This window comes from Castor canadensis, chromosome 7 (assembly GCF_047511655.1).
Source record: "Castor canadensis chromosome 7, mCasCan1.hap1v2, whole genome shotgun sequence".
In the NCBI taxonomy this organism is placed as follows: domain Eukaryota; kingdom Metazoa; phylum Chordata; class Mammalia; order Rodentia; family Castoridae; genus Castor; species Castor canadensis.
In genome coordinates, this window is record NC_133392.1 from 28215824 (window position 1) to 28225935 (window position 10112).

Consider the following 10112-nt stretch of genomic DNA (forward strand, 5'->3'; position numbering starts at 1 on the left):
GGGGCATAGAGAGGAGACTGAGGTCCCATACTCCGCAAGTTCAAAACCAGATGGAGAGGCAAAAGGGCCAACAGACAAACCAGTGCATTCCTGACAATGTGACAGTGATTCCAAGGGGGATGTGCTGAGGACTTGGATAGGACAGGGAAGGTTTCCCCAAGGAGACAAGTCGTGCACTAAGTGCAGGGCAAGAGGCACCAGGAAGAGAAGGGAAGACCATTCTGCCTAGGATGAGGGGGGCAAAAAAGAGGCTGATCTGAAGGAGGCACCCAGACCTTGAGCACCTCCCAAGAACTCTTCCCAGCCCTGCCTGTCTCTGTCACTCCCTCCCCCTCTTCCAAAGGATAGTCAATCCCTTCTTCTGTGCAGGGCTCAAGTGCCTGAAAGAGGATGATCCACGTGGTAAGCCACCTTGACATTGTGTTTTGAAGTCTTTCAATTCAATAGAAGTAGGGAGAGGAGGAGCCAGGAGTAGGGCTCTTTCAAGAGTGGCCTGGCCTCAGACCCTGCTCCCACCTCTCCTGACACCAGCACAGGTCTGGAAAGCTGGGCCTGGCCGGTTCAGAAGCAGGTTCAGAAGGAGGTTTGGAGCCCAGCCTGAATTTTGGAGCTGCTGGCTCCTTGCTCCCCCAGACCTGGGAGGAGGCAGCTTCCCTCCCATTCCCCATTGGCCTGATTCTGGCCTTTGCCTTTTCTGAATCTCTAATCCTTTTGAGAATCCAATGTGTTAGGTAACACTAACTCCAGAAAAATGTACTGGAGTACATACAATATCCTGGGTTGGTAGAACAGAAGGCCATTTAAAGTGGAGGCCTCTGGTTAAGAACCTCCTAGTTCAGGGATTAAGGGTGCAGACTTGAGACAGAAAAAAAAAAGTGTTGCAATCTGAACTACTTCAATACAAGCTGTGTGATTCTGGGTAGGTTACTGAACTTCTCTGTGCCCCATTTTTTTTAATGTGTAAAATAGAGATAACGGCAGCAGCTTCCTCAAAAGATTCTGAGTAACAAATAAAATGAATAATACAGCCTGGAGTCAGGCAAGGTAAGGACTTATGGTATTTATTGTCAAAGTTATTGTTGTTACTACAGACAGTGGCCCAGGGCAGAACGTAAAAACCAAATGGGCAGTCCTGGCTCAGCCAGAGTGGCAGGAGGCCATCTATCGCAATCCACTTCTATAGCAGAAGAAATATTTTCTGAATTCCATGTGGACTGTCACAGTAGCAGTCTCCATGGGACAAAAGCGATCCGGACTGCTGGTCAAGTTAACTCCTTTTAAGAGGTGTCAGATCCTTTCCTCTGAAGGAACTCTAGCTTGAGGACCAATGATGGTACTTACACAAAGAACCTAGAAACAAATGGGGCTGTCCAAACAATCTGGATTGAATCCGATGGAGCCTCTGGAGGGTTCAAGTGAATTATTCTGTGCGAAGGAATAACTCATTTTGTTTGGGTGTGCAGGGTCCTCATTATGGCAATTCATACAATGTTCTTTTCCTCCACTTTGTCTGGAATATTCCTAAAACTGGGGGGGAGGGCAAGTAGATTTTTGGTAGAATAGTCCCTCCTCCTTTCACTGGAGATGGAATGAGAATAGAACCTAGCCTTAACAGGCAGTGAAGCAGAATCCAGGAGTCAGGCTCTGAGGGCAGATATTCTCTCTCTGGAGAAGACTAGCGGAGCTGCCTCCAGCCCCAACTGAAAAAGACACTGGCCCAGCAGACTCAGGGTGGGAAGTGCCCAAGAGTCTCCCTCACCAGGTGTGGTAGTCCCAGCAGAGGGCTGGGCAGAAAATCTAGATGGCTGGTTTCCTTCCAACTTACCTCTATCTTCCTTCAGGCTTCCTCCTCTTTCTCTCAAGATCCCTAAACTCCTCTGAGGGGGCAGAGTCTGGGCCTGAGCCATCTTGCTCTATATTACATAATCATTTATACCCTATTTGCTCAATGGAAACTCGTTCAACCAATATTTGGTAGGTAAGAGCTGGGTGTCCCCCCAGGGCCTGGATAGATCTGGGCTGCAAGGAATCCCTAGGTCCAGGTTCCTGCCTGCGAGGATCTCAAAGTCTTGTGGGAGGAAGAAGGAGTCCAACCAAAAATCCAAAATATAGCTTATTGCTCTAAAGGAGTGGTACGGGAGGCCAGTAGATGTGGGCTTTTAGGAATCCAGAAGATCCTACAGCTACACATAGTTTTTTGGGGGTGGGGATGGGGTAGGGCCATAGGGTGGGAAAAGGTTGTTGGGACAGTTGGGCTGGTTTCTGAAGATGGCCTGGACCAGCTGATTCCAGCAAAGGCAACTGAAACAACAAAACACCAGGGGCACCATGCGCTCCTAAACATGCTGTGCTCCTGAGCATAGAGAAGAGGTCAGCTAAAGAAGCCAAAGCAGCAAAGGGATGGGTACAGGCAAGGCATGGAAGGGGAGATGGGTAGACATAATACCATACCATAAATGATCATGGAATGTTGTCCCCCTCTTTGACATTGGGTGACCAAAAACTAAAGTTTCCAGGGAACAGCACCCTTTTGCTCCCCAATTCACATGCCACCCCTTCCTGGTAGCCTCCCTGTAACCCTAAACTACACTGGCCTTCAGGGGCTAGGAGGTGAACAACAGCAGAAGCTGGGCATGCACTTAAGGTCCAGTCCTGCAGGCTAGTGATAGGTGCTGAGAATGAGGAGGACAGGAAAGGGGGGTATATTGGAGGAAGCCTCTCTCTCTCTCTCTCTCCCTCCCTCCCTCCATCCATCCATCCATCCCTCTGTCCCTCTCTCTATCCCTCTGTCCCTCCTTCTCAGGACCCATTTCGCTTACCTATAGAAGCCTCCTGGCTAGCATGGGGGGACAGGTGCCTGGCCTTGAGCTCGTGTGGGGAGCTTGGGGTTATGGTAGGAGAAGGCTGAAGCAGGATCCTGATGGCAGGAAGTAACAGGAGAGAACAGACCCATCCTTCCCTGACTACCAAGCCTTCCCTGGCACCCTCTCCTCTCCACCAGTCCCAGCATCCCCTCATGGCTTCCAGAGCAGCCAGGATGCATCTGAAACAGGGATGCCACCTGCCCTAGGGATAGATCTGCAGTTCTGAGGGAACTGAGATCCCCTGAGCACCTGTCCCCACCCCCAACACCACCCAAAAAAAATTCAGGGCAAAGAGTATCCTACTCTCTTCCAACATTCCCAAGCAGGACTGGGTCAGCACTGGGGCCCACACACAAGAATCCTTTCTTCTTTCTTCTTATCGGTCTCTTTTACTCCTGAGAGCTGCAAGCCATGATTCTAAACACAACTAAATGTGAGATAAAGAAACCTATCTCTGATATGCAGAGACCCCTCTGCTGGAGGCATGGAGAGGAGACAGAATTTGCTCCCTGCCCCATAACCCAACTGAGTTCACTCCCTCTCCGGGGCAGGTATGGGGTGGGATGGGGTAGGGGGAGGCAAGAAGTCCCATTCATCACATTCCAACCTCTACCCTGGGTTACAAGTCCTCCAACTGGCCTCTTTGGTCCAGACTGAGAGGCCAGACTACACTGTCACCCAGGAGTTTACAAACAAAGCCGTGAGGTCTGTGTCTGCCGAATGTTGAAAGAGCTCTTCTTCCCCTGACTCTAGCCCTCTCCGTTCTCCAGGGGCAGAAATGGAAAATTAGGGCCTCCACCCAAACCAGATAGGGTATGGAGAAAGAAGGTACAGTCCCGCTGACGTGCCTCAGGTAAACGGAAGACATTGCTGAGGTTCAAACCTGCCTTTATGCCCAGAGGTTCACATACGTTTTCATAAATCCCACATGAGAACCGCACACAAATACACATATTCAAAAACATAAACCTCTCCAAATAACGATGCACACAAAATGCTCGCCTTATATTCACAGATTCCAGGCCACGGGGTCCTCAGTCGCCAGCTTCACTGGAACTCGGGCCTCCCTGCGAGTTTCTGAGAGCTCAGCCCCAGCGGTGGCCAGGCCCCATCTCGGCCCCCACCCCGCATCCGGAACAGCTGGAGTCGGCCGGCCGGTACACTTTAGCCCGGCGCTGGGTTGGGCGGGGCCGGCAACCCGGCTTCGTCCCTCGCCCCAGCGGAGCGCAGCGGGAAAGCCCAAGTCGGCCCCGGTAGTCCCGGCACCCGGTCGGGTAGCTTTCGGACGCCAGTCATCAGATGAGCGGTGGCCCTATCGGGCCCCGAGAGCCGTGACCCGAGGAGAGAGTGTGCAAGATTGCGGAAGAAGGTAGGACGGTCGCTTCGTGCTCAGGCCAAGGGAGAAGCGCGCAGAGCCACCAACTAGTCCTCGCTCTCAGCGTAGGGCAAACTGAAGCCATCCGACTGCCCACCTCCCCCATCCGCTGGGATCCTCACCCGGGGCCCCAAGTCTCCCACCCAGGGCTGTGAAGCTGGCTCTGATCTCCCGCGGGCCAGCCCGGGGGAACTTCAGATTCCCCTTTCGCAGGAGCATGGCTCAAGGCTGGGGTGAGGGGCAAGAAGGTCCGGAAACAGGGGTGCTGGGTTCTTGATTTCGACTGAGCGAAGAAGTCCATGCTGGGCAGCAGTGGGGCCCACCCCGGCTCCTGTTCTTACCTGGCCCGCGCGGCGACCAAGTCCCTACCCGGTTGGAGTTCCTGCCACCCTTCTCGGGCTCCAAATCCCGGGTTGGAGATCCTGAGACCTCCGGGCTGGCGATCCTGAGACCTCCGGGCTGGCGCTGGCATCCCAGCCAGGCCGGCGGGAGGCGGGTGCGCAGGGAGCGCGGCTCTCAGTTTGGGGTGGGGGCGGTGGCTTTTCAGTCGCCCGAGGTTCGGGTGCAATAAAGGAGCAGCTAATGTAATTTACAAACAGCTCGGGCCGAGTGCGGCGCGGAGCCCGGACTGACAGGCGCATTAGGCAGGCTAATTCCAGCCGGCTCCTCCTACCCCCGGCCCGCTAATTAATGAGCTTCCCAACTTAGAGCCGCTTGCATTGGACAGACAGAGAGTGAAAGAGAGAGCGAGGGAGAGGTAGAGAAGGAGAGAGACGGGGGGAGCTGAGAGGAGAGAAGAGAGGGAGGGAGGGAAAGAAAGAGGATAGGGGGAGCGAGAACAGAGAGAAAGAAGAGAGAGCAGGGAGAAAGGAGAAAGAGAGAAGTGAGGCTGCAGATAATTGATTACTCCTCGATCAAGGCTAACTTGTTAGCAATAGTCAATTGCCCCGTCTCTCTACCTCCCCTCGCAGTCCGGGATCGGCGCCCTCGCCTCGGCTCTTCCAACTGCCGCCGCCAGGACCCGGGGCCAGGAGCCGCCGCGGAGCCACCTGACACCTTTAAATAGCACCGGGGCTGGCGAAACTGGAGCCCAGCACAGCGCGCCCCGACTCCGGCCCCGGACTGCTGGAAGCCCCGGCGGCGGCGCCCGCGTCAGCGCTCTCCTCCCGGGGCCCCGCGCGGCTCTGCCTGGCTCAGCAACCGCGCTAATCAGCCCCGTGCCCACCCGCGCCCTGCCGGACGCGGCCTCCTTCCCTCCCCTCGTCGCTCTCCCGCACCCTCCCGCGTCCGAACTGCCCGCGGGCTGGGTCCCCGTGGCCCGAGCCTCCCCGGCCGGGCCCCCAAACGAGGCCCAGATGACTTCCAAGGAGGACGGCAAGGCGGCGCCGGGGGAGGAGCGGCGGCGCAGCCCGCTGGACCACCTGCCGCCGCCCGCCAACTCCAACAAGCCGCTGACGCCATTCAGCATTGAGGACATCCTCAACAAGCCGTCTGTACGGAGAAGTTACTCGCTGTGCGGGGCGGCGCACCTGCTGGCCGCCGCGGACAAGCACGCGCCGGGCGGCTTGCCCCTGGCTGGCCGCGCTCTGCTCTCGCAGACCTCGCCGCTATGCGCGCTGGAGGAGCTCGCCAGCAAGACCTTTAAGGGGCTGGAGGTCAGCGTCCTGCAGGCAGCCGAAGGTAGGCACCGCCGCTAGGTTCCCCTGCCCCAGTGCCTCGCGCTCAGTGCCCTGCTCAGTGCAGTTAGTGTCCTAAGCCTGTGCCCGCCCCTGCTCACGTCGGCTGTCAGGGCCCTCCAGCCTGAGCCGCTGGAGTGGAGTTAGGCGGGACAGGACCCAGTCCTTGCTATCTAGGGACCTGTGGGTAGGCCAGAGTCGGGATGATCTGAGGTTTGTGGGAACCCAAGCTCTTTCCGCAGTTTGCGTGCTCTGCCAGGCTCAGTCTGGTTCCCAGCGGCCTGGGTGCTCCCAGGCTTACTCCTGGTGTGTGGGGAATCTTTTGCTGGGACCTTCCAGGTAGGATAGAGTCTGGCATTTGGAAAGGGATGGAGAACCAACAGTTCGCACCACAATCGGGGATTCACTGACTTGGCTTTCTCCTGTTCTCAGAGACTTTGGATCTTTCAAACCAACTCTTAGATACCTAGGGGCAGAGACCAAAACAAATTTTCCTTCGGATTTCCAGGAGACCAGAAAAAGGAGATTTGCAGTTGCCCAGATTTCCTCTGGTCTGGGAGGCGAAATCAAATTGGAAAGGCAACAGCTGTAGACTGAAGGCGATTTGGGCCTGGGTGGGGTGGGGAGTTACCGGCCAGAACCAGGGTGGGGTTTGCTCTCTCCTGATGCGAACCTACACTGTCATTTTCATTCCAGGCCGTGATGGGATGACCATCTTTGGGCAGCGGCAGACACCCAAGAAACGGCGAAAGTCGCGCACAGCCTTCACTAACCACCAGATCTACGAGTTGGAAAAGCGCTTCCTATACCAGAAGTACCTGTCCCCGGCAGATCGTGACCAAATCGCGCAGCAGCTGGGCCTCACCAACGCACAGGTCATCACTTGGTTCCAGAATCGTCGTGCCAAGCTCAAACGGGACCTGGAGGAGATGAAGGCCGACGTGGAGTCCGCCAAGAAACTGGGCCCCAGCGGGCAGATGGACATCGTGGCACTGGCGGAACTCGAGCAGAACTCGGAGGCCGCAGGCGGCGGTGGCGGCGGCTGTGGCAGGGCCAAGTCGAGGCCCGGTTCTCCGACGCTCCCCCCAGGCGCACCGCAGGCCCCGGGCGCCGGGCCCTTGCAGCTCTCTCCCGCTTCTCCTCTCACGGACCAGCGGGCCAGCAGCCAGGACTGCTCGGAGGATGAGGAAGACGAAGAGATCGACGTGGACGATTGAGCGGCTCTCAGAATCTTGCGCCGGCCCGGTGCCCCTAGCGCCCGCACGCTCGTCGCCTCCTGGATCTCGGACCCGACCGCTGAGGGGAGCTGGGACCTCCTCTGCAACTCCCGCCTCCTCCCACGTCCCCGGGCGCGGACTCGGCCCCATGGCAGCCTCCTCTTCCCTCTCGAAGCAATAAACCCGGTCTGGCCGGCCGAGCCGGCCGCCATACGCGGCCTCCGCCGCCTGGGAGCCCTGGCCGTGCAATTCTGTATGGCTTCTGTATATTTAGACCTGCATAGCAGGTCCATCCCATTGCAGCCTGATCTTTTTCGTTCTTTAAAAAATATAAATCTCAGAGATTTCGATGATTTCAAGGCTCCCGGGCTGCCGGGTTGGCCCGGGGTGAGGCAGAATCGAGACCCGCGAACACTAACCTCGCGGTTAGAAAAGGGGGCAGCTTGGCTGTTTTGATTTTTCTCTGCATGTGGCGAATGTACCGGCCCGCTCCCTCCTCATCTCGCTAGGCCCATCACAGTTGACTTCTTTTATTTCCTTATGCCTTTTTTTTTCCCTGCGTGGGAAGGGAGTGAGGGGAACAGCCGGGTCCTGACTTGCAAGTTTCAAAATCGATCTTTCCTTCCCCCAGCGAGAGAAGTCTGTTTTCGATGCCATTTCTGCCTCCCAATGCCCACTAACATTATTTTTAAGATTCCTCCATCCCTTCCGCCTTTTCTCAGACTGACTGCTGGAGTCCGGCTCTTAGGGACAAAGCAGGGGGACATCCAACCAACCAACCATCGAAAACAGAACCCAAAGCCCTAGAATTATTTTTTACTCTTTTTAGAATTTTTTTGCATGTGACAGAGACAGAGAGGAGGCCGACCCAATCCCTCACCCCCACCTCCCTTTGCAATTCTGGGTCTGTCTTGCCATCTTCAACGCCCTGCTCCTAGCTCAACCTGGCTAGACAAAGGTGGCCCGTTGAAGGTGGGTCTTGTATGTCCCTTCCCTGCTCCTGCCTTGCCCTCTCCTCCCCGGACTGTACCCGAGGCCTCTTTCTCCGATAAATAAAGTCTTTGCCATTTTATTACAACCGGTGAACAACGTGTCTGAGTGAGTAGGCTCAATTCATGGAAGCAGAGGTAGGCTGAGCTTCTCCTCAAACCGGTCACCCCAGCCTTGGAGATTTGGGGGGAATTTCAGGGCAGGCATGAGAAGGAGGTGCAAAAGAGAAGCAATGGGAGGAGGTGCTTCTTGTCCCTAATCACCCAGCAGCTATTAAATGGCGGGGAGAAGCAGGCTTCGCCAGGTCCGGGTAAAACTCAAGGTTTGCAATACTGGCAGAAAACGCGTGTGTACGTGGGGGGCGTCATGGCACAAAATTAATTCCTGTGGGCAAAGGGTGAAGAGGAAATTTGTCCTGCGTTTCTGTGCCCCACTCCTGACTCTGCATTCTACCTGTGTTCCCACATACACAGGTTAAGCCCGGGGTGCACAGGCAGGTGTCACTCAGTGGGACATCAGGGTGGAGCTTGGGGGCTTCCAAGTTTTGGTCGCATCCTGAGAGCCTCATCCTTGGTGGAGGTGGGGCGGGGCGGGGGGGCAGTGAAGAAGAACGAAGATGAAGGCAACAAGAGCAGGCTGAATTGCACACATGGGCACTGAGTGTGTGAACCCAAAGAGCTTGGAATTTAGGGTGAATTTCTAGTAACATTCACAAATTCTGGGCCCCAGACAGAGAAATGGATCTCTCAGGAATTCTGGATTTTTGCAGCGTTGGGAGAGTGACTGGACGGGGGTGGGGACTCAGGCCGCTTTCACTTTCCAGGACAGAGAGGGTTTCTCTCTGAGCTTTTGTTGTCGTTGAGCTGGCGAGTGGCCGCTGTCACCAGAGTAGGGTCCCGCCTCCGGGCCGCTCGGCTCTCTTTCTCCTCAAAATTGATGTGAGAAATGCGCATCTGGTCTCAGGCAGGCGATGGGGCCCCCGGGCCTGAGTCAGGAACGTGCGTGTCCGAGAGAAAACTAAGAGACAGCCAGAAACAGAAAAAACACGGTAGCACAGAAAAACAGTCCAGAGCCGAGCCTGTGAGAGCCACAAAGACACAGGGAGGAGAGAGGGGGAAAGGACAATTTATAAACACCAAAAGAGAAAAGAGATAGGGAGACAGAGACAGAGGGGAGCAAAAGAGAATAGAAAGAGAGATTAGAGAGAGAAGAGGACTGGAGAAGGAAGGAGGCTGCGGGGCAGCCGCGCGGGTGTGCGGCCGGTTCCTCCCGGGCGACATAAATCGCCCTCTCTCAGGATGGATGGGTCTGTAATTCGGAGCGCGGACCATGAAGGCCGGGACGAATGGGCCCGGGCGGCCGCTGACAGGCGACAATAGCCGGGCCCAGCCCCCCGCGGCTCCCGGTGCGGGCACGGCCGTGGCCCTCCGCAGCCCAGAGCGCGCCGGCGCTGGCGACCATATGGTTTTTGAATTTTCTTCACAATTTGTAGACAATTTGATGGATTAGGTCCCCGCGCGCGCCTCCCCGGCACAAAGGCGGCGCAGGGATCGCGGCGCGGCGGTCACCCGGGCATCTGCGCCCGCCGTGCGCACCACCCCCCGCCCGGCCCCCGCCCCGCGCCCGGAGCCCCGGGCCGCCCGCCCAACACGCCCATGAATCCCAATGAAGCGGCCCTGGCACCTCCGGCCGCTCCCGGCTTCGCGGCCCTGGGCTGGGCCCTGCTGGGTCCCTTCGGGCTGGGGGCGGCGGCCTCGGGGCTGAGCCCACCCGAGCTGCGGCGCCCGCGGGGCGCGCAGCTAAGCAGGCGCATCGGGGCTGAGGAGAAACGGGGCCATTTATCCGCCCGTCTAGTTAAAGCGGGTTATTTGTTTGCTTCTCTGGCCTCCCCCTCCCCTCCCCTCCCCCTTTCCTCCTCCCCCTCCCTTCCCCTTCTGCCTTTTATTCTTTTGTCTCTAAATGGATTTAATGAGCCTGAAAAACATGACAA

The 10112-nt window shown here is 56.7% G+C and overlaps 1 protein-coding gene across 1 annotated transcript; it reads left to right on the forward strand.

Annotated features, from left to right (window-relative positions):
- The first annotated feature begins 4997 nt into the window (after positions 1 to 4997).
- Positions 4998 to 8210, forward strand: Lbx1 (ladybird homeobox 1). Its single transcript, XM_020171257.2, has 2 exons — positions 4998 to 5919; positions 6612 to 8210. Exons 1-2 carry the CDS (start codon positions 5595 to 5597, stop codon positions 7130 to 7132), a joined length of 846 nt encoding a protein of 281 aa, XP_020026846.1. The 5' UTR covers positions 4998 to 5594; the 3' UTR covers positions 7133 to 8210.
- Positions 8211 to 10112: the final 1902 nt, after the last annotated feature.

Bases quoted from the DNA above. Each gene is read 5' to 3' on its own strand.
- Lbx1 (XM_020171257.2), top strand. From the start codon at position 5,595: ATGACTTCCAAGGAGGACGGCAAGGCGGCGCCGGGGGAGGAGCGGCGG. The intron at 5,920-6,611 runs GTAGGCACCGCC...TTTTCATTCCAG, and splicing joins CGTCCTGCAGGCAGCCGAAG to GCCGTGATGGGATGACCATC.